This window comes from Gouania willdenowi, chromosome 12 (genome assembly GCF_900634775.1).
Source record: "Gouania willdenowi chromosome 12, fGouWil2.1, whole genome shotgun sequence".
In the NCBI taxonomy this organism is placed as follows: Eukaryota; Metazoa; Chordata; class Actinopteri; order Blenniiformes; family Gobiesocidae; genus Gouania; species Gouania willdenowi.
This window is the reverse complement of record NC_041055.1, coordinates 31,788,700-31,812,970: the sequence shown is the minus strand read 5'-3', so window position 1 is coordinate 31,812,970 and position 24,271 is coordinate 31,788,700. Positions and strand designations below refer to the sequence as shown.

The window sequence follows — 24,271 nt, the reverse complement described above, 5'->3', positions numbered from 1 at the left end:
TAGCTCCTCTGCTAGCTCGGTTAGCATTCTGCTCCAGCCTCTCTCTGTGTCTGTAACTCCGTCTTCTGACACCGTGTTGTGCTCTGTTACTTTCCACTGGAGCTTTAAGGCGCTATTATAGTGTGGCCTGACTCCGTCTGTAGGATGGATATTAATAACATTCACTGTTAGACTCACAGAGACATTTGTTGTTGAACCTCCGCTTTCTCTTTTTCTTCTTCTTCTGCTCTAATTCAGTCCGCAGTTCGGGGCGGAGCTCAATGCGGCATGCTATTGTACTTTGTGATTCTCATACAGTTAAAAATAACCCACCTCAAAATAAATAAATCGTTCCATATAAATAATTTCATGTTAGATGTTTCTATAAGCATACAAAATAGATATGGATTAGAGTAAGTCTGAATGCGATTAGCTTATTGAACGTTAAGCGCCACACCGAGCTACAGTCAGAGGATTCTCTTTAATTCAGCGGTTCTTCTTCTTCGTCTTGTTTTATTGCGGTTTACATCCAGCTTAATGGAGCATTACCGCCACCTTCTGCTCCGGAGTGTGTATCAGACAGCAAGGCCTACACCCAATCACACACACCCTCATTCTCGGGTCCTACCAGAAAACCCCTAAAGAGTTAAAACATTAAAAAGTAAAATTGTGACAAATTAAATAGATTTTAAAAATGAAGCCTTTTATTAACAATGTGACGTGCTTGCTGCTCATCTTTATTTTATTTTCTATGTCCCTGTATTTATTACCACTGAACTTTTGTTATTGATGCATTTAGTCTTTACTGGTATTTTAACCAATTTACTATTTAAATAGCGTTAACTTAAATATTTAATTCAATCCAAAGAAAATCGAACGACGAAAATACCCTAAAAATCATAGTAACACTGCCTCTACACATTGGAACACGATATCTCTGCTTCCTGCACTGATTTTTCATTACAAGGAGAAAAAAAATAAGAGTGAGAGATTTGACAAGTGAGACATAATAAAAGAGCGTTGATGTGAGAGAAAATGAGATTAAGGACTTTGGAAGTTCTTTACTACTTCTCTGATATCAATGAATTATCTACATAAAAGATTTCACAGCTGAGTTCATTCTTTTACAGTTAGACTTTGCTATTGACTCGTAGATTCTACTTATTGTAAGGGGATGAAAATGTACAATACTACAGATATTAACTATTGAATTTGTCACTTGCAGCCCTTGTTTTAATTCTGTGTAGATCCAAAGCAAAAGCACAAAATGACTCCAAAAATGCATAAAACTGCAACAAAAATTCACAAAATGACCCAAAAATCCCACACAAGATTACAAAAAATACACACACAGGTTCCAAAACAGACAATAAAAACATACTTAATAACTAAAAAACACCGAAAAAATGACAAGAAAAATATAAACGAAAAGAAAGCAACACAAAAAGAGCTCCATAAACACATACAATTCAAATATAAACACAATATAACAAACAAAAAAACTTCTTCAAAATTACATGAAAATACACTAAAAAATTCCAAAAACACACAACAAAAGAACACACTCTTTGCTGTTTCTTGTGTTAATGCTCAGATTGGTCATTATTCTAATGCTGACATGAATGTTGATCATGTGACCCTCAGATAAAATACCATCAGTTTTGTGGCTGTGCTGTGATAAAAGCTGTTCATCTCTAGGTTAGAACTTTTTCCTTCTAACAAATGAAGACACATTTTCCCACAGATTGGTGAGAAACACTTGAATAATAATTATGAGTCATAAAGTGTGAGCAGTAAACCACTGGACCCATGTTGAGTTTGCTCGCTGGTTTCAAATAGATCCCAAGATGTCAGCTAGTTAATTAGTTTTCTAACCAATATTCCCTATGAAATATTAAATGCAGATTTAAGAAATATCTCTGTAAATAAAAAAAACAAAAGAACTGCAAAAGTGTATTATAATTATTAAATAAGCAAACTTGTTTTTAATGTAACAAGGATGAGGTTTTAATATTCAAAGGTTAAACCAGTTATACAAAATGTTTACAGTTATACTTATAGAAGGTAAACAATTACACAAAATAAATCAACTGTAAAAACAAACTGCCAACTCTAATACTTCTGCCTAAATCTATTATGTTGACTTACTGAAATAATTAATTTACAAAACTCTACCAACACTTCAAACTTCAACTATACATAAACATATGTAGCTTAAAAAACAATGTACAACTAATAGTGCAATATTTACTACACACATTTGAAAGTCTTTTCTTATGTGTGAATTCTTTTGTGGGTCTTCAGTTCAGACTTTTTTTTCATAACATTTTCATGTCAAACCACATTTAAATGGTTTCTCTCCTGTGTGGATTCTAATGTGTGAATGCAGATGATGCTTTCGAATGAAACGTTGACTACAAACCTGACATTTAAATGGTTTCTCTCCTGTGTGGATTCTCATGTGTGAATTAAGGTCAGACTTACGAGTAAAACATTTACTACAAACATCACATTCAAATGGTTTCTCTCCTGTGTGGATTCTCATGTGTTTCTTAAGGTTGCCCGTCTCGGTAAAAAATTTACAACAAACATCACATTTAAATGGTTTCTCTCCTGTGTGGATTCTCATGTGTTTCTTAAGGTTGCCCGTCTCGGTAAAACATTTACAACAAACATCACATTTAAATGGTTTCTCTCCTGTGTGGATTCTCATGTGTGACTGCAAGGCATTCTTATAGGTAAAAGTTTCACGACAAACATCACATTTAAATGGTTTCTCTCCTGTGTGGATTCTCCTGTGTCGCTTAAGGATGACCTTATCGTTAAAACATTTACTACAGACATCACATTTATATAGTTTCTCCCTTGTGTGGATTTTCATGTGTAAGCTAAGGTCAGACTTATGACTAAAACATTTACAACAAACATCACATTTAAATGGTTTCTCTCCTGTGTGGATTCTTACGTGTGACTGCAAGGCATTTTTACGTGTAAAACTTTCACTACAAATATCACATTTAAATGGTTTCTCTCCTGTGTGGATTCTTACGTGTGACTGCAAGGCATTTTTACGGGTAAAATTTTCACAACAAATATCACATTTAAATGGTTTCTCTCCTGTATGGATTCTCATGTGTGACTGCAGATGATGCTTTCGAATAAAACATTTACTACAAACAACACATTTAAATGGTTTCTCTCCTGTGTGGATTTTCATGTGTGACTGCAAGTTATTCTTACGGGTAAAACATTTCCTACAAACAACACATTTAAATGGTTTATCTCCTGTGTGGATTCTCAGTTCTGAAGCTGCACTGAGTGATGCTTTCTCACCACCCACAAATTCAGATCTCATTTTTACCTGAACCTTCTTCTTTGAACAAATCTGTTGAAATGAATTAATCTGTGTTTTGGAAGCTTTACATCCCATTTCAACATTTTTACTTGAGTCAGACATCTTTCTATTTTTCCTGGTGGAGTCACAGTCAGCTTCAGTTTCAGTCTCTGACAAAGGTTTCTGCCAACAGTCTTCATCATCATCATCATCATCATCATCTTCATCATCATCATCATCATCGCTACTACCTTCAGTCTGAGACGAGTCTGTTTCCGTTCCATCAGGACCTTGTAGTACTAAACTGCTTGGATCTGGGTTCTGGGCTGCTTCTGGTCCTTTGCTGTTAATTCCCACACTTTGTCTTGTCATTAATTCATTTAAACTGTAGGTTGAAGGTTCCTCCTTCATGTTCATTTCTGTTAGTTGTCTCCAGTGTAGCTGGGAGGCCTGAGGCTTCTCCTCTTCATCTTTACATTTAACAGGACAAGCAGCACTGTTTGTCTCCTGCTGCACACAAAGCTGCTTTTCCTCCTGACCTTCACTGAACATCTCTGGTTCCTCCTTTATGTGGAGACGCTCTGGGAGCAGCTGCTCCACATTCTTCCTCTCACTGAAAACACAATCAGTGACTGACGGCTGCTGGAGCTGTAATCTGTGCAGATGAACTTTGGGCATGAAAGCAGCCATCTTAAATGTTTCTGTTTCATCTGTATTTGGAACAGATTGGGAACAGAATAGTCTACTGGTGTTATGGTGGAGACTGTTGTCAGGAAGGATCATTTTCATTTCACCATCCACTGGAACATCTTGCACTCCATGTTCAGTCTTGATGGTTCGTAATGGAGTGAATGTGTTTACTGATGTCCCTGCTGTCCTCTGATGGGACCAATATTGATTTCGTTCAAAGACAACATTTCTCTGTGGACTGCAGTGATCTTTAAAGGCTTGAAGAACATCCTCCATTGTCAGCTCATCTCCCTCACCTCTAACCGTCAGTGTGTTGAACACTTCCAGTGCATCCTCGCCGATGGTGTGGAGTAAAATGTCAATCTTTCCTTGTTCATCTTTCTCCCCTGAGGCCGCTATATACCGCCGAAAGCTTTGTTCCCAGCTGCACCAGTTGTCAGCAGGGTTAGCGGTGAGAGACAGTGGTGACGGTGCTTTGAACTGCTCCATTTCCTCCACTTTTTCTACTCTCTTTACTTTTCTATCCTGTAGCGTCTCGGCGGTGCTAGCTCCTCTGCTAGCTCGGTTAGCATTCTGCTCCAGCTTCTTCTTCTTGGGTTTCATGGCAGTTGGCAAACTAAAAGTGCATTACCGCCACCTACTGGATTCTATTTCCCTCAAATATTGAAATGTTCTCCAGCCTCTGACTTAGACTGGTCACTAATAACTCTTTGTTGTAACAAATGTCCACCTTCTTCTTAACCCATATCCGAAATTCCCAACAATTTCTCCGCCGATTTCATGATTATCTTAATCTTTTCAGTTTTTTGGCAGCTTGAGCCGAACAGTTTATGACCTCTACCATGAAGAGTACAAAGCTTTTCTTATCCACAATTAACGTGACCTTTTCTTTTTTTTATTTTATCTGAGAACAACTTCCACAAGCATTAACTGTACAGATTCTCTCCAACTTTGGGCTTTCTGCACTGTTCCTTGGCACCATCACTGCTTCAGCTTAGTTTAAACCCTCAGTCTGTTTCCTTTTTGTATTTCTACAGCTCTTTTACTCTCTTCACATCCACTGAATGCTTAGCTATGCTCCCCACCACAGTTAGCGCATTTAAGTTTTGCACCTTCTTCACACATCCCATATTCATGATCTCCAGCACATCGTTGCTTCCTCCTGTACAGAGACACTTGTTTATGTCCCTCAGCGCTTTCTTCTTCTTCGTCTTGTTTTATTGCGGTTTACATCCAGCTTAATGGAGCAATACCGCCACCTTCTGCTCCGGAGTGTGTGTCATACAGCAAGGCCTACACCCAATCACACACCTTCATTCACTCATTCTCTGGTCTTACCAGAAACCACCTAAAGAGTTACAACATTTAAAAGTAAAATTGTGACAAATTAAATAGAAGACTTTTATTAACTTTGTGATGTGCTCGCTGCTCATCGACAAGTTTTTTTTTAAATGTCCCTGTATTATTACCAATTAAATGTTGGGATTAAAGCATTTCGGTTTTACTGGTATTTTAAACTTTTTAATATTTTATTTGTGGCAACTTGATTATTGAATTTATTCCAAGTGTGAGGTCAATGTGATAGTTAGTTGCTGTGATAGTTAGCTGCTGTTATTGTAAGCTGTTGGGGACGATGGAGCCGCTTTCGTTTCGTGAGTACCGCAGATGCCCGCATCTACAAATGCATCTACAGACGGTGGAGACACTGCTCCTCAGCTGTCATCAGAGAAAGACATTTTGCTACTAAACGCCATCAAAAAAATTCCCAAACTATGGGAAGAGATTAATCGCCATTTTAACGAGCTAAAAAAAAAAAGATGAATTACTCACCAAATATACAGGCACTGTTGTACAGCAGTCAGTAGCACTGTCATTCTTCCTCTTTAATAATCCATTTGACAATGACACAGTTCCCTGGGAGAATCCGGGTCCAGGACTGACCTGTTCCACACCACGCCTGCCATCGTGGGCAGAGGTTGTTGTCCACAGACATAAACGACAGAATGACACAAAAAGTGGCGTCCCTCCTCCTCCGCTTATTCTCCACAATCGTTTTGAAGCTCTCTCATATAAAAACGGGGACAAACTCAGTCCAATTAAGCTGACCGAAACAACCGACAAAAAACGCCTCGACCACCACCTGGATTAAATCCCCACCGGCCAAAAACCTCCTCTGTAGTCCCTCGAACCCTCCTAAAAGCTGCAGTCCAGCGGCATGCTACTGCAGCACCACTTCAATGCCATCTGATGACGGACGATCACCCACAGACATCAGTGACCTTAGCGCCGTTAGAAGCAGAGCTGCTTCAACGCCAACCGGAGCCGATAACAGAGACTTTCCCGCAGCTTTCTGCAACCCGAGCACCCCCAGGCGTTCCCATACAGATGCCCCAACGCCATTCAACTCCGAAGTTGGAAACTCCACCAAAGCCAGCTGTGATCCACTCACCGGACGTTCCTGGCAAGTATAACAGGCGCACATTCACTCCTAACGCTCTCTTCCCACAAACTACACTCATTATTGGTGATTCAATAACAAAGAATATTAGATTCTTTAATGCCATCACACACTGTATTCCAGGTGCTACAGTTCAAACTATCTTAAACAAACTTAATCAAATGTTACCCACGCTGCCAGAAACTGTCACTAAAATAGTGTTACATGTAGGGACGAACAATACCACCTGACGTGAATCAATACAAACCGTGAACGAGTTTAATCTTCTCTTTAATGTTCTCAAGGCAAGTGGGAAATCAATATTCATTTCTGGCCCTCTTCCTACATTAAATAGGGATAGACAATGATTTAGTCTCCTACTACAGCAGCACAACTTTTTACAATCCTGCTGCAAACTCCATAATTTCACATTTATTGATAACTTTGACTTCTTTTGGAAACACGCTGATCTATCCAAAAAAGGCAGTGTCCACCCTAATTTACATGGAACACAAATGCTAAAATTAAATCTCCTGTCTGTGATTCAAACTCCACAAGCGCATGACTAGCTGAGAATAAACCGGCAGTTACAACAAAAACTTCTATAGATAAGCCCCTTACTCAAAACATAGAGCAATTATACCTCATAAACACTGTGCTGAGCAGTACAGAACAACATGCAAAGCAAACCCACTTTACTGGTTATAGTTTACCGTCTTCCTTGTCCATATTCGGAGTTTCTCTCTGAATTCTCTGACTTTCTCACTGATCTAGTACTGAGCACTGATAAAGCTATCATTGTAGGTGACTTTAACATTCATGTTGATAATGAAAACAACAGCATAAATAAATAATTTACCTTACTATTAGATTCAATTGGCTTTACACAAAATGTAAACAAACCAACTCATTATCTTAATCATACCCTGGACCTTGTTCTAACATATTGTTTAGATAATGACCACCTGAAAATATATCTTCAAAATCCTATTCTTTCAGATCACTTCCTGTTATCCTTTGAATTCAAAATATCAGCCTACTTAAATTCTGAAAAGAGTACACTATAGTAGATCACTGTCTGAAAAAGCTGCAGCTATATTTAAAGATTTAGTTCCATCATTGCTTACCTCTGATCCATATGATATCGCAACAGAGAGTAGCTATCAATGTCTAATGACAGAGAAAATAGAATATCTTGTCAACAGTGCAATGTTGCCACTGCACACAGCCCTGGATGCTATTGCTCCACTTCAAAAGAAAATGATATGTTATAAAAAGGTCGGTTCCTGGTATAATTCTAAATTGCATCTTTTAAAAAACGCATCGTGGAAATTGGAAAGGAAGTGGCTCTCTTTAAACGTGGTAGAAGTTCATATAGCCTGTAGAAAGAGTTTAACTTGTAAAAAAAAAAAGCTCTTACCAAAGCCAGAACTTCCTATTACTCAACTCTAATAGTGGAAAGCAAAAATAATCAACAGTTTTTATTCAACATTCTAGCCAGGCTCACCAAAAGCCACAGCTCTGTCGAACCCTCTATTCCTGTTAACCTGAGCAGTGATGACTTCATCAACTTCTTTACTGAGAAAATTCTAACAATTACAAACAAAGCTAATGCCCCCTGCAGGAATGCTCAATTATTTCTTAAATAAAGCAGCTCCTGAAATTTCCCCAACATGTAGCTTTTATTTACATAGTTTCACTCCACTTGGTCTATCTGAACTGACCTCAATAGTTAGTGCTTCTAAACCAACAACCTGTCTTTTAAATCCAATTCCAACTCCACTATTTAAAAATGTTCTTCCACTAATTAGCACAACTATGATGAACTGGATTAACACATCTCTAGTAACAGGTTATGTACCACAGGCCTTTAAAATCGCTGTTATCAAACCTCTCCTTAAAAAACCTACCCTCGATCCAAGTGACTTGTCCAATCATAGGCCAATATCCAATCTCCCTTTTGTTTCCAAAATTCTTGAAAAAGTCATTGCAAGTCAACTATGTGATCACCTACCTAGGAACAATTTATACGAGAACTTTCAGTCTGGCTTTAGAGCCTATCACAGCACAGAGACTGCCTTAGTAAAAGTGACCAATGATCTCCTCTTAGCCTCAGACAGAGGGTTGATCTCGGTTCTGGTGCTCTTGGATCTCAGTGCAGCTCGATACAGTGGATCATCATCTACTGCTGCAGAGACTGGAAAGTGTTTTTGGGATTAAAGCAGAACAGGAGGAAGAGCTTTCAGCTACCAGGCCCCTCGCCTTTGGAACCAGCTTCCAGTCTCAGTACGAAAGGCTGCTACTCTCTCCACCTTTAAGGCTAAACTCAAAACTCAAAACTCACAGCTGCGCTGTGATAAAAGCTGTTCATCTCTGGGTTAGATCTTTTTCCTTCTAACAAAGGAAGACACATTTTCCCACAGATTGGTTAGAAACACTTGTATAATAATTATGAGTCATAAAGTGTGAGCAGTAAACCACTGGACCCATGTTGAGTTTGCTCGCTGCTTTCAAATAGATCCCAAGATGTCTACGAGTTAATAATTTGCTCTCTAACTAATATTCACTATGAAAAATGAAATGCAGATTTAAGAAATATCTGCTTTTGTGCAATCTGTAAAAACAAATTGTTTAATGATGAGCAAACTTTTTTAATACAACACAGATGAGGTTTTAATATTTAAAAGTAAAGCAAGTAACACAAAATGTTTATAGTCATACAATGAATAACTAATAAACTATTTACTACACACAAAACATTTGAAAGTTTTTTGTGTATGGACTCTCTTGTGGACCTTCAGTTCAGACTTTTTTTCATAACATTTCCATGTCAAAAATCACATTTAAATAGTTTCTCTCTTGCGTGGATTCTCATGTGTTTCTTAAGGTTGCCCCTCTCTGTAAAACATTTAAAACAAACATCACATGCAAATGGTTTCTGTCCTGTGTGGAGTCTCATGTGTCTCTTCAGGTGAGCCTTTTGAATAAAACATTTATTACAAATATCACATTTAAATGGTTTCTCTCCTGTGTGGATTCTCATGTGTTTTTTAAGGGTGGCCTTTTCATTAAAACATTTATTACAAACATCGCATTTGAATGGTTTTTCTCCTGTGTGGATTCTCACATGTGATTTAAGGCCAGACTTATCACTAAAACATTTACTACAAATGTTACATTTAAATGGTTTTTCTCCTGTGTGGATTCTCACATGTGATTTAAGGCCAGACTTATCACTAAAACATTTACTACAAACATCACATTTAAATGGTCTCTCTCCTGTGTGGATTCTCACGTGTTTTAGAAGAGCAGACGTTTGACTAAAACGTTTATTACAAACATCACATTTAAATGGTTTATCTCCTGTGTGGATACTCATGTGTTTTTTAAGATCAGACGTTTGACTAAAACGTTTATTACAAACATCACATTTAAATGGTTTATCTCCTGTGTGGATTCTCGTGTGTAAATTAAGGACAAACTTATCACTAAAACATTTACCACAAATGTCACATTTAAATGGTTTATCTCCTGTGTGGATTCTCGTGTGTTTTTTAAGGTTACATTTTTGACTAAAACATTTATTACAAACATCACATTGAAATGGTTTCTCTCCTGTGTGGATTCTCTCATGTAAATTAAGGCCAGATTTATCACTAAAACATTTTCCACAAATGTCACATTGAAATGGTTTATCTCCTGTGTGGATTCTCATGTGTGACTGAAGATGATCCTTTCGAATAAAACATTTACTACAGACATCACATTTAAATGGTTTATCTCCTGTGTGGATTCTCAGTTCTGAAGCTGCACTGAGTGATGCTTTCTCACCACCCACACATTCAGATCTCATTTTTACCTGAACCTTATTCTTTGAACAAATCTGTTGAAATGAATTAATCTGTGTTTTGGAAGCTTTACATCCCATTTCAGCATTTTTACTTGAGTCAGACATCTTTCTATTTTTCCTGGTGGAGTCACAGTCAGCTTCAGTTTCAGTCTCTGACAAAGGTTTCTGCCAACAGTCTTCATCATCATCATCATCATCATCATCATCGCTACTACCTTCAGTCTGAGACGAGTCCGTTTCCGTTCCATCAGGACCTTGTAGTACTAAACTGCTTGGATCTGGGTTCTGAGCTGCTTCTGGTCCTTTGCTGTTAATTCCCACACTTTGTCTTGTCATTAATTCATTTAAACTGTCGGTTGAAGGTTCCTCCTTCATGTTAATTTCTGTTAGTTGTCTCCAGTGTAGCTGGGAGGCCTGAGGCTTCTCCTCTTCATCTTCACATTTAACAGGACAAGCAGCACTGTTTGTCTCCTGCTGCACACAAAGCTGCTTTTCCTCCTGACCTTCACTGAACATCTCTGGTGCCTCCTTTATGTGGAGACGCTCTGGGAGCAGCTGCTCCACATTCTTCCTCTCACTGAAAACACAATCAGTGATTGACGGCTGCTGGAGCTGTAATCTGTGCAGATGAACTTTGGGCATGAAAGCAGCCAGCACAAGTTTTTCACTTTGATCCATATTTGGAACAGATTGGTAACCTGAAGGTAGACACAAAACACAATATTACAAGAAAACTCAAACAATGTTTCTACTCATTTGACTTTAACAGAAAAAACCTACCTGTTGTTCAGCCTGTGTTTAATGTACTTTATGACTTATTTTATATTTAAGATCATGTATTATTTATTTCTTAAATAAATAATGTATTTTACTTAAAATGTTTTGGTCGCTAAACAGAAATATTAAATATATACTGTTAGCATTGTTAAGGCGAAATTATTAGTTATGCTTTTAATCCTTAAGCCTTGGGTAACTTTCCATTGTGTGATTCTCATTTCTTCAACTTTGCTCTGGGTCAGACCGCCTTGTCCAAAGCACATGATATGCTTACACACACTCACATAGTTCCCCAAAACAACCTCAGGGCCAGATGCGTAGGCATTCTCTGTACACACACTCACATAGCACACATACACACCACATACACATCAATTCACACACACAAACACCACACACGCACACACCTCCGTCTCCATGACAACCAGCAGATAACGGAACTGGTTGTTTAGACCCAAAGGAGAAACTGTCTCTCTTTTCACCCGCTGTCCTTCCCTCCTCCTTCTCTCTCTATGCTTATCTCCCGGGGGGGAGGAGGGAGGGGGGACTGAGCAGGGATATATACGTGATGTGTCAGAATTGTCTCTCTCTCGATCATCGGACCTCCGGCCGGACGGTCACTGGTTTTTGTTTCACTTTGTTCCATCTTTGTCTTTTTTTTAAACTTAGTTTTAATAAATCTTTTTTATAAAATCATCAATGCTCCGACTGGACTCCATCCTTCAACCAGAGCAATAAATCATGTCTCCAAATGAGGTCAACCGCAAATTCAGCCGTAACAGCATGTTCTCTGTCGCAGCGAATGGTTACCAAGAAACACAGCACGACACGTAATTTTTCTCTCCTGTGATCACCACACAGGTGCAGGCCATTTATTAATCACACTGATTGACATACGTCACTTCCTTGGGAAAAAAAACAGAAAATGGGAACACATCTCAACACCCCCACTTCTTCACTCTTTCTGATTCCCTTTGAACCAAATAGTACATTCTCATTACTGGTGGCAATAATCAAATCATTAACCCATATTATGATTTGAATGATTTCATTGTCTTTCATTCTGCGATAAACAGAGTGGTCAGCTGGGTTCTGTACAAAATTGTTCTCGCACAAAAACTCATGCAATATATGGTTCCAGTTACGACCCGACTGTTTTAATCCGTATAGTGATTTTTGCAGTTTACACACCAGTCTGTCCTTAGATTTCACTTTATAGCCTTGAGGTTGTTCAATGTAAATCTCACACTCTATTGGTGCATGTAAATAGGCGGTTTTCACATCCATCTGATGTACTATGAGATTCTCCTGAGCTGCCTTTTATGCCAGCAGTCTGATACTGGTCATGTTCGCAGTAGGGGAGAAAGTCTCAACATAGTTCACACCTTTCTTCTGACTACTATCCCTTAGCCACGTATCGAGCCTTATCTGATTTTCTGATTATCTGATTCATCTGGGTTCTTTTTAAGTGCATAGACCCATTTACCCCCCACTACATCTTTACCCAGTGGTACTGTGGTCAGGGTAAAGGTCTCATTGTCCTTTAAAGATTGGATCTCTTCATTCATAGCACTAACCCACTATTTTACATCTGGTGAGGTTATAGCCTCTTTGTATGTTTGAGGTATGTTACATAAAAGTCTGTAACAATAATCAATATTGGTTTCATCCTCAAAACTACATACATAATCATCTAAATAACCAGGTCTCCTCCTCTCTCTAGTCGGATTGCGTCTCCGATCAGATTTGTCCTCGTCCTCTTTTGGTGATTTTTCTGGCTCTTTATTTATCATTTGTATCTGATTATCACTCTGCACCATGATTCCTTGTTCTTCAGATACTTGTGCATTAACAGGTGGGGTTTTTACAGTCTGTCTGTTAACCACAAACTCATCCTCACCTGCATCTAGCACTTCTGCACTTGACTTGGATATAAACTCCACTAGTCTATGTTTTTGCACTTTTCTTTTGCTGGGATAGTACACTAAATAGGCGGGGCTATTCTTATCGTATCCAACAAAGACCCCCCTCTCACATCTTGAGTCCAACTTTCCCTTCTGCTGTTTATATGAATAACATAATTATCCAAATTTTTGCATTCTGGAAACATTGGGCTTTCTGCCAGTTAGCATGTAGTAGGGAATCAGCTTAGTATGGTTGCTAAAGCATCTATTCCTCACTACTGCAGCTGTTTGGACAGCATAGGTCCACAGCATCTTTGGTAGCCCACTAACTGTTGTTCAGCCTGTGTTTAATGTATTTTATGACTTATTTTATATTTAAGATCATGTATTATTAATTTCTTAAATAAATTAATGTATTTTACTTAAAATGTTTTGGTTGATAAATAGTAATATTAAATATATACACACTGAAAAATTGATTACTCTATGTTAAATTATTGTGGAACTGAAACATTTCATTTTTTAACATTACAATAACTAGTACAGTGCCCGTCGGAAGTATGCATTCATGTGGGAGCATAAGGGGTATATTTGCAGGTGCAAAATGTGGGTGCAATTTTCCTGGTTTAATGTCATCATTGTGTTTTTTTTATCTTTCAGTTGTGTTTTTGTGCATTTTTTTCTATAATTATTGGTTTTTTGTTGACATTGTAGTGTGACTCTGGAGTCATTTGGTGTATTTTTTGTATAAATATTGTTTTTTTTTTGTTTTATTTTACTCATTTAGTTTATTTTATTATAAATACTGTGTGTGTGTGTGTCTCTCCATCCATCTCCTCCGTGCATTATCTCTCGCATGCGTCTTGCACATAATCCGTCGCAGGTTGTTAAGAGAGACACAGAAGTACCATGAAAAATAAACGTTTTGCAACACCAAAGTCTCAACTCTCTAAACGGCTCTGTGTGAGTTCAGTATTTTCATCCCGGTGTAGTGCACGGATGTGCATCAGCCGTGTGTGTGTGTGTGTGTGTGTTTACAATGTATCTGCTAGCATCTTTCTTAGCACATAGAATAATATAAGAAAGACTCACCCTTGCGCAGAACAAACAATCATAGTGAAGCTGTGTTGTGGACCCATTATTATTATTATTATTATTATTACTTCAGCCACTGTTTGTTACAGAAAAACTTAACATTGACGCTAAAACATTTTGCAAATATATCTTGAGTCACTGTCAATCTTTACTTCATACAAAACTACAGTACGCCAGTTAAATCAACTATTCATCAGCATGCATGGCTATACTGTACACCCCCTCGACCAACAGAGAAAGTCCAGTGCCACCACTGGATAAGTTTGTGTAGAGCCCTGATAATAATAAAGATGATGATACAAATATAATAGTAATAGCGAAAATAGTAATAGTAATAATAGTAATGGTTATACTAATAATAATAAAGTAATATAATAACAATCTAATAATAATACGATAAAAAACAAAATGATATGGTAATATGATAATATAGCAATGCCAATAAGACAATGAGAATAAATATGATGATAATATAGAAATGTTAATAATACAATGAGAATAAAAATGATGATAATATAGCAATGCTAATAATACAAAGTGAATACCAGTAACTAATATAAAATATTAATAATTAAAAAGGAGTTTAAAAATATAATGGTCATTATAATAATGCCAATAACATTAATACGGTAGTAGTACAATTATATAATAATAATAACAATAATGGCAATAACAAAGAAAATCCAGTAACTGTAATACAATAATAAAAACAATAATAACCATAAAATAATAAGGTAATAGCAATGATAATAATAATAATAATACAATGAGAATACCAGTAACTATAAGCTAAAAGAATAATAAAAAAAAAAAATTTAAGAATAACAATAACAGTACAGTAGTAGTACAATTAGATAGAGATATAATATTAATAGTGAAAGTAGTACTAACAATGATTATAAAAAGTAATAAATAAGAATATAAGAATAGCAATAACAATAACAAAGTAGTAGTACAATTAGATAGGGATATAATATTAATAGAAGTAGTAATAGTTATAATAGTAATAGCAATAAAGTATAATGAGAATCCAGTAACTATAATACAATAATAAATATTAAATAAGGTAATAGCAATGATGCTATCACCGTATTTTTCGGACTATAGGGCGCACTTAAAATCCTTTAATTTTTTCAATAATCAACAGTGCGCCTTATAATCAGGTGCGCCTTATATATGAAATTAACTACAAACACACTGAATTGAAAAAGTGAGTGTATTGTTCTGTATTTTATGTGTTAAACCTGAACAATGTTGAGAGTTATTGTTAATGAGTTGAATAAAGTTTGACTTATCTGACTATTTTATTTCGCTTAATGCGTCTTAATAATAATAATAATAATAACAAACCAGTGCGCCTTATAGTCCAGTGCGCCTTATGTATGAAAATAGACACAGTCAGACTCATTCATTGACAGTGCGCCTTATAATCCGGTGCGCCTTATAGTCCGAAAAATACGGTACATGATAATACCAGTAACTATAAGATAAAACAATAATAAGAAAGACTAATATGTAGTCACATCATTCATCTCTCCTTCTTTGGATGCAGCGTCTAGGTTTATTACCTTTAGATTAGATTAGCTTTCTTAACTGCCGACATTAGAACTACGTGCATGTTAACACGGACTTTGCGGGTTTTTCTGCTATAAATGACTTGACTTCTCCAGCGTGTGATGCTCTGCTGCGGAGTAAAAGCGTAACGTGCTTTTGTTTTGCTTATGTGGTGAAAATATGAGCGTTTATAATGCTGTGTTCATGGATAAACATGCATGTTTACTTACCAGAATAGTACGTCCAGAAATAATAATCATAGTGGAGCTGTGTTGTGGACCCTTCCGCTCACAAAAACGTTACATTCCTCTGAATGCTTGTCAGCACAGCCTCCGACCACAGTCATGGAAGGAGGAAGTGAGTTCGTGACCCGAGATTTAAAGGAAGTTTGGAATCACGGGAATAATATTAAATAACCATGCAATGTTACCTTAAATTACTTTTAGCAGTACAAAAACGTTTTTAATATTGACCTTTATTTTATAACCCAAACTGCGACACGGTGAAGTCATGAACCCGGAACCGGAAGTATCGCGCTCAACACTGCGCTCTTACCGAGGGAGCCGTAATTATAAAATAAACGTTAATTTGACCGTTTTGCTACACCAAATTACTCTAAAATAACATTAACTAACGTGGATAGATTTTTTTTATTTTTTTTTTAGGTGTGTCGCAGTTTTTCAAAGTTCATCTGTTTCGCCTTCAAAATGGATACCGGAAGTCGTCCCTCAACAAATGGTGCGCGAGCGCCCCCTCACACCCTTAAGTTGAATATGTTTCATTGCGGGGCCGCCCAGAAGTGAAATAAAATTAAAATAAACATTTTGAAATGCCCAAATTACTCCAAAATAACAGATACACACTCGGGGTATTTTGAACCCGTCAACCGAGTTTCAGGTCGAACTGGCACCGCGTCGTGGCGATATTTGCTCCACACACACACACACACACACATCTACACAGAGCTCCCTTGAATTATAGTATAAATAACCACTATGACGTCATGTCATTATAAAACAACTGTCAGTAGTTTGTCCAAAGAACAACATTCATTTCTGTGACACTCTGAGGGATTTGAACCAGTTTCCCTTCATTCTGTTGTGCTCTCTAACTTTCCAGTGAAAACACTTACCTAATAGTCTACTGGTGTTATGGTGGAGACTGTTGTCAGGAAGGAACATTTTCATTTCACCATCCACTGGAACTTCTTGCACTCCATGTTCAGTCTTGATGGTTCGTAACGGAGTCTTTTCTTGCTCTGTTTCTCTGCATATTTCTATTGCTCTGTGTAACGTTAGACGTCTTTCCTGTATCAGTCTCTTTTTTAGGTGACAGTCTGTGATGCTTAACACAAGCTTATCTCTGAGCATGTCATTCTCACTTATTCCAAACTCACAGTCTTTGCTTCTGTGTCGCAGCTCTGTTATGAATGTGTTTACTGATGTCCCTGCTGTCCTCTGATGGGACCAATATTGATTTCGTTCAAAGACAACATTTCTCTGTGGACTGCAGTGATCTTTAAAGGCTTGAAGAACATCCTCCATTGTCAGCACATCTCCCTCACCTCTAACCGTCAGTGTGTTGAACACTTCCAGTGCATCCTCGCCGATGGTGTGGAGTAAAATGTCAATCTTTCCTTGTTCATCTTTCTCCCCTGAGGCCGCTATATACCGCCGAAAGCTTTGTTCCCAGCTGCACCAGTTGTCAGCAGGGTTAGCGGTGAGAGACAGTGGTGACGGTGCTTTGAACTGCTCCATTTCCTCCACTTTTTTTACCTCTTTACTTTTCTATCCTGTAGCGTCTCGGCGGTGCTAGCTCCTCTGCTAGCTCGGTTAGCATTCTGCTCCAGCCTCTCTCTGTGTCTGTAACTCCGTCTTCTATAACATCTAACATTCTAATAACATTCACTATTAGACTGACAGAGACACTTGATGTTGTCCCTCAGTCTTTTCTTCTTCAGTTGCTCTAATTCAGCGGTTCTTTTTCTTTATTAAAGAGGTCCGTACCGCCACCTACTGTACCGGTGTCAGTGTTCCTCCGTGCTGAGATTATATCCCGAACCCTAACATAATCCAATAAACAAATAAAACACGTGTCATTCACTTTGAAAAAAACAAAAATAATAATCATCATTTTTTGGTAGTGCGCGCATGCGCAAATACAATCCCAGTACGACGTGAACTCAGACCATGACACAGGAGTCGGGGGATATGGAAGCCCAAAATAGTCAGAATTAAATAAATAAAAACAACATTTTGAAATAAATACCATTTTGATAAATAACAATTATTTATTATGGCCATTAAATTGTTAAACTAGGTAACATCAATATGAAATACGTTTTATTCTTCTTTAATATCTAATAATTATTTTATTATAATTAATTATTTAATAATGATTGATTTAACAATGTCATACTTCTTAATATAATTACTTTTTATTTATTTTCCAAGATTTTATTAAATAATAATTTAAAAAAATTACAAAGTCCATTTTTATTTCATAATGTCATTTTTCAGCAGAATGACTTCGGTCTGTCAATCAAAGCACATAAGGCGGAACCAGTGAAGTGATTGGCTGATCCTTTACACAAAAATGAGCAGCAGCACTTGCAGTAAGGATTCAAGCTCGGAGCCTTATCACTAATACTGAGAATCCTCAGCGCCATCGGTCAGGACCCCTTAGCGTCAGTGTTCGAAGCACGGGGAACCCCTTTGGTGTTCATCCCAGTCAATAAAAAACATGGCAGAAATCTCGTATATTTTAATGGTAAATTGCCTTATTTCAAGATAGGTTGTGGCTTTAGAAATGTTTTGATGACATTTCTACTGATAAATGTACCCTCAAATTTAATAGTATCTATTCAGTTTATGTAAACGATCTGTAATTTTTTTTTTTTTTGTTACGACGCACATTCCTCCGTGGTTGCTATGACAAACATTTGACTCCGAAAAAATACCTGCAAGGCAAAAGCAGATAAATATCAATTCACGGACCGAGTGGATGTTGTAATCATCTTATTAAAACCTTTCCTATTTTCATTTCCTAACCGTTGTTGTGGTAGACAGGGGAGATCCTTACTCTCCAGAGCTGAATGCAGCTCCTCCTCCGGTGTTACATCGCCGTGTGGACTGGACTAAGGACTTAACACAAACACATCTGTTCAAAAGTTATACATTAAAGCTAGACACATTTCACAGCACTTTTCTTGCTTTATTTACTTATTTTTATTATGAAATACTTTTATTTATATTCCTTCCCGTTTCTACCACTGTGTCGGTCAAAGAACGGCCATGATCGGTGTCCAGGAAAACAAATCGATCTTAAAGGATCAAGCCACTAGCTTTGATTGACAGACCGAAGTCATTCTGCAAAAAAAAACACATTATGAAATAAAAGGACTATTGTGATAAAGGACATTATGAAATAAAAATTGACTTTGTAAAAATCGTTTTATTTTCTAAAATCTTGGGAAAAAAAACAAAAAGTCAATATTTTAAAAAGTACGTTGTTAAAATAATTATGAAATATATAATTTTAATAAAATAATTACATATTTAAGAATTATAAAACATATTTAAGAATAATATTACCTCATTTAACAATTTAATTGCCATATTATATATTTGTTTGTTATTCATCAAAATGGTATTTATTTCAAAATGTTGTTTTTATTCATTTATTTATGACTCGTTTGGGCTTCCATATTTTTAAACTCTTGAGGCAGAGCCACTTCTAAAGCGCCCTCTGCTGTAATATGTCACCACCACCAACTCAAAAACAAAATATGTTATAACTTACTGAAAGAACTAACTTACAAAACTCTACACTTCAAACTTCATCTATACCTAAACGTATGTAGCTAAATCAAAACAATGAATAACTAATAAAAAAATATTTACTACACACATAACATTTGAAAGTCTTTTATGCGTGGACTCTCTTGTAGATCTTCAGTTAAGACTTGTTTTCATAACATTTCCATGTCAAACATCACATTTAAATGGTTTCTCTCCTGTGTGGATTCTCATGTGTTTCTTAAGGGTGACCTTATGGGTAAAACATTTGCAACAAACATCACATTTAAATGGTTTATCTCCTGTGTGGATTCTCATGTGTGACTGCAAGTGATACTTTAGAATAAAACATTTACAACAAACATCACATTTAAATGGTTTCTCTCCTGTGTGAATACTCATGTGTGACTTAAGGTTGACCTTCACATTAAAACATTTACAACAAACATCACATTTAAATGGTTTCTCTCCTGTGTGGATTCTCATGTGTTTCTTAAGGTTGCCCGTCTCGGTAAAACATTTACTACAAACATCACATTTAAATGGTTTCTCTCCTGTGTGGATTCTCATGTGTATCTGCAAAGCATTCTTAAAGGTAAAACTTTCACCACAAAAATCACATTTAAATGGTTTCTCTCCTGTGTGGATTCTCATGTGCATCTGCAAGGCATTTTTACGGGTAAAACTTTCACTACAAATATCACATTTAAATGGTTTCTCTCCTGTGTGGATTCTCATGTGTGCCTGCAGGTGATGTTTTCGAATGAAACATTTACTACAAACGTCACATTTAAATGGTTTCTCTCCTGTGTGGATTCTCATATGTATCTGCAAAGCATTTTTACGGGTAAAACTTTCACTACAGATATCACATTTAAATGATTTCTCTCCTGTGTGGATTCTCATGTGTGCCTGCAGGTGATGTTTTCGAATGAAACATTTACTACAAACGTCACATTTAAATGGTTTCTCTCCTGTGTGGATTCTCATATGTATCTGCAAGGCATTTTTACGGGTAAAACTTTCACTACAAATATCACATTTAAATGGTTTCTCTCCTGTGTGGATTCTTATGTGTGACTGCAGATGATGCTTTTGAATAAAACATTTACTACAAACATCACATTTAAATGGTTTTTCACCTGTGTGGATTCTCATATGTGACTTAAGGTCAGACTTGTGACTAAAACATTTACTACAAATATCACATTTAAATGGTTTCTCTCCTGTGTGGATTCTCATGTGTGACTGCAGATGATACTTTCGAATAAAACATTTATTACAAACATTACATTTAAATGGTTTCTCTCCTGTGTGGATTCTCAGTTCTGAAGCTGCACTGAGTGATGCTTTCTCACCACCCACACATTCAGATCTCATTTTTACCTGAACCTTCTTCTTTGAACAAATCTGTTGAAATGAATTAATCTGTGTTTTAGAAGCTTTACATCCCATTTTCGCATTTTTACTTGAGTCAGACATCTTTCTATTTTTCCTGGTGGAGTCACAGTCAGCTTCAGTTTCAGTCTCTGACAAAGGTTTCTGCCAACAGTCTTCATCATCATCATCATCATCATCATCATCGCTACTACCTTCAGTCTGAGACGAGTCTGTTTCTGTTCCATCAGGACCTTGTAGTACTAAACTGCTTGGATCTGGGTTCTGGGCTGCTTCTGGTCCTTTGCTGTTAATTCCCACACTTTGTCTTGTCATTAATTCATTTAAACTGCAGGTTGAAGGTTCCTCCTTCATGTTCATTTCTGTTAGTTGTCTCCAGTGTCGCTGGGAGGCCTGAGGCTTCTCCTCTTCATCTTCACATTTAACAGGACAAGCAACACTGTTTGTCTCCTGCTGCACAGAAAGCTGCTTTTCCTCCTGACCTTCACTGAACATCTCTGGTTCCTCCTTTATGTGGAGACGCTCTGGGAGCAGCTGCTCCACATTCTTCCTCTCACTGAAAACACAATCAGTGACTGACGGCTGCTGGAGCTGTAATCTGTGCAGATGAACTTTGGGCATGAAAGCAGCCATCTTAAATGTTTCTGTTTCATCTGTATTTGGAACAGATTGGGAACAGAATAGTCTACTGGTGTTATGGTGGAGACTGTTGTCAGGAAGGATCATTTTCATTTCACCATCCACTGGAACATCTTGCACTCCATGTTCAGTCTTGATGGTTCGTAACGGAGTGAATGTGTTTACTGATGTCCCTGCTGTCCTCTGATGGGACCAATATTGATTTCGTTCAAAGACAACATTTCTCTGTGGACTGCAGTGATCTTTAAAGGCTTGAAGAACATCCTCCATTGTCAGCTCATCTCCCTCACCTCTAACCGTCAGTGTGTTGAACACTTCCAGTGCATCCTCGCCGATGGTGTGGAGTAAAATGTCAATCTTTCCTTGTTCATCTTTCTCCCCTGAGGCCGCTATATACCGCCGAAAGCTTTGTTCCCAGCTGCACCAATTGTCAGCAGGGTTAGCGGTGAGAGACAGTGGTGACGGTGCTTTGAACTGCTCCATTTCCTCCACTTTTTTACCTCTTTACTTTTCTATCCTGTAGCGTCTCGGCGGTGCTAGCTCCTCTGCTAGCTCGGTTAGCATTCTGCTCCGGCCTCTCTCTGTGTCTGGAACTCCGTCTTCTGACACCGTGTTGTGCTCTGTTACTTTCCACTGGAGCTTTAAGGCGCTATTATAGTGTGGCCTGACTCCGTCTGTAGGATGGATATTAATAACATTCACTGTTAGACTCAGAGACATTTGTTGTTGTCTCTGCCGCTCCGCTCCTCCTCCTCCTCCTCCTCTTCCTCTTCTTCTTCTTCTTCTTCTTCTTCTTCTTCTTCTAGTTTCAATGCAGTCAACATTCACCTTAATGGAGCATTACCGCCACCTTCTGCTCCGGAGTTAACCTAATGTAACTTTATTGTTTTAAAATCAGTATAACCCAGTACAGGAACATCTCAGTGCGTAGACGTCATGTACTGAGATTATTTTACAGTGAGAGTGAGATGTGAAGTTGTAGAACATATTGTGCTTATTATGTTGTGTAATCAAGCCAGTATAGTGACAAGTGTGACGCCTAGCTATGAAGTTGGTGGCTGTGGACAGGGGGAATGAGTGAGTGGTAATATCTAAAGCAAGTATTTGGGATTAACGTGTCTAAAGTGAAGCCCAGTATGAGTTTTATCCCACAGCCGAAGGCGTGCCAGTGCATCGTAGACCAGTATACAGTATGTGCAAAAAACGCTATTGCAAACCCAGGAACTGCCCCGGGCCCGCAGATGCAGCCAGGCCAGCAGAAAGAGCAGGGGCCAGGGAGCCCCCAGCCAAAGGCGCAAAACTCACCCACCCGCCAGCCCGCAGATAGCAGGACAGACCAACCAAGCGGCCGATACCGACCTCAACCACCGGAACAGCTAGAGCCGCCCCCCAGCAAAGAGCACCATCCCGGAGCGCCAAGCAATCCCGCCCCAACCCCGGCGTAGACACCAGCACCCCCCAGCACGCCCACCCCCCACACCGGCGCAGCAGGCCGCCCAGGACCCACACGCCGAGTGGTGCACCCCCAAGGCAACCAGGAGACGAGACAAGCACCAAGCCCCACCCGTAGGGAAGGGGCAGCTCCATGCCCCCCAGAGACCCACCGCCCCGCCACGCATGACCACACCCTCCCGATCCCCACACGGCGGCCCAGCCATCAACAGAGGGGCCAGGCCCCCACCCGACAGGCCCAAATCTGTGAAGCTACCCACCACCCTGTTATGGTGCCTCTCCATTCCCCAATGGAGAGGCACTTTCCTATCCCCTGAGTGAATGTGTGTGTTTAGTGAATGTATGAAGTGCTATTAAAAAAGGGCGGATGGAGGGGAGCGGTGCTCCCCATCCAACCTATGTGTATATATGTGTATGTGGTGCAATAGCTCTGGAGGGTGGAAGTGGTGGTCCCACCCTCCGGGGGGTGGTGTGTTGGGGTGTAATTAAAATTGGAGAGATTAGTATGGCAGCCAGAGGTGGGAGTGCCGCCCCCGCGCCACTACTTAGTAGCCCAAGGCGGCGCCTCGCCGAACCACGGCCAGTCACCGGGCAGACAGCGGGGGGTCACGCCCCGAGACGCCGAACCCAAAGACCCACCCCCGGGACACCCCCGCCCAGACACGGCACCCACAGGGTCCGGCGCCCCCAGCCAGCAGACCAACCACCCCTGACGCGGATCCACCAGGACAGGAGCCACCGGCCGCGCCCCCACACACACCCACCCATGTAAATGGCATGTAAATATGAATCAGCTGTTCCCTGGGTGCACTGAGAGCAGATGTCTGTTGCGGAGAAGCCCATTTTATACATTTTCTGTTGGGTAATGTGGGATCTGTGGAGGATCTTGTATTGAATTAGCTGAAGATTTGTGTTTTTAGTCATCTTAAAAGTATTACAACAAATTTCTGTCCAGAAATCAGTGTTTGTGGTGATTGAGAGTTCAGCTTCCCATGTAGCGATTGGTAAGTGATTAGAGTTAGTGTTCAAGAGTGCTCTGTATATTTTTGAGAGTTTTTTTTTTGTTTTTGTTGAGATTTTTTTCATATATATGGCCAGTTCTGGAGGTTGCAAGGTGATAAAATCTATTGCTGTATTTTTCTTAATTGTCTCTGTTACTTGTGTAGCAATTAGAATTAACAATAGGTGTCCAGAATTAACTGAAAAGGGCTGGAGGTAGGTTGTAGTACATTTATTAACACTGGCACATCAAACAATATAAGCCCAGTAATCACAATAAGTATACTATCACTTTGAACTCAGGGCACACAGCAAAACAGCAAAACCACAGCAACTTCAAATACGGCCGCAGTGATAGATAAATAT

The 24,271-nt window shown here is 38.7% G+C and overlaps 1 protein-coding gene across 7 annotated transcripts; it reads right to left on the bottom strand.

The window, feature by feature from the left end:
* Window positions 1-1,413: 1,413 nt before the first annotated feature.
* LOC114473032 (gastrula zinc finger protein XlCGF26.1-like) lies at window positions 1,414-21,160 on the bottom strand. Of its 7 annotated transcripts, none has more exons than XM_028462412.1 (4): window positions 20,644-21,160; window positions 19,620-20,475; window positions 9,374-9,955; window positions 1,421-3,170 (listed from the first exon to the last, which is right to left on the bottom strand). In XM_028462412.1, the coding sequence occupies exons 1-4, from the start codon at window positions 21,128-21,130 to the stop codon at window positions 2,309-2,311; spliced, it is 2,787 nt and encodes a 928-aa protein (XP_028318213.1). In that variant the 5' UTR covers window positions 21,131-21,160; the 3' UTR covers window positions 1,421-2,308. The 7 variants fall into 7 exon arrangements, with proteins under 7 accessions (XP_028318216.1, XP_028318213.1, XP_028318214.1 ...); XM_028462413.1 differs by having other exon boundaries at window positions 1,423-2,524; window positions 2,861-3,170; window positions 19,620-21,160; XM_028462415.1 differs by having other exon boundaries at window positions 1,414-3,170; window positions 9,374-9,612; window positions 20,453-21,160.
* Between the last annotated feature and the right edge of the window lie 3,111 nt (window positions 21,161-24,271).

Excerpts from the sequence above, each read along its gene's own strand:
- LOC114473032 (XM_028462411.1), bottom strand. The coding sequence starts at position 21,130 with ATGACAAGACAAAGTGTGGGAATTAACAGCAAAGGACCAGAAGCAGCC. Across the intron at positions 9,956-19,619 it reads ACAGGAGAGAAACCATTTAA|ATGTGACATTTGTGGTAAAT; the intron begins ATGTGATGTTTG and ends TAAACCATTTAA. Across the intron at positions 3,171-9,373 it reads CTCCACACAGGACAGAAACC|ATTTAAATGTGTTGTTTGTA; the intron begins ATTTGCATGTGA and ends AGGAGAGAAACC.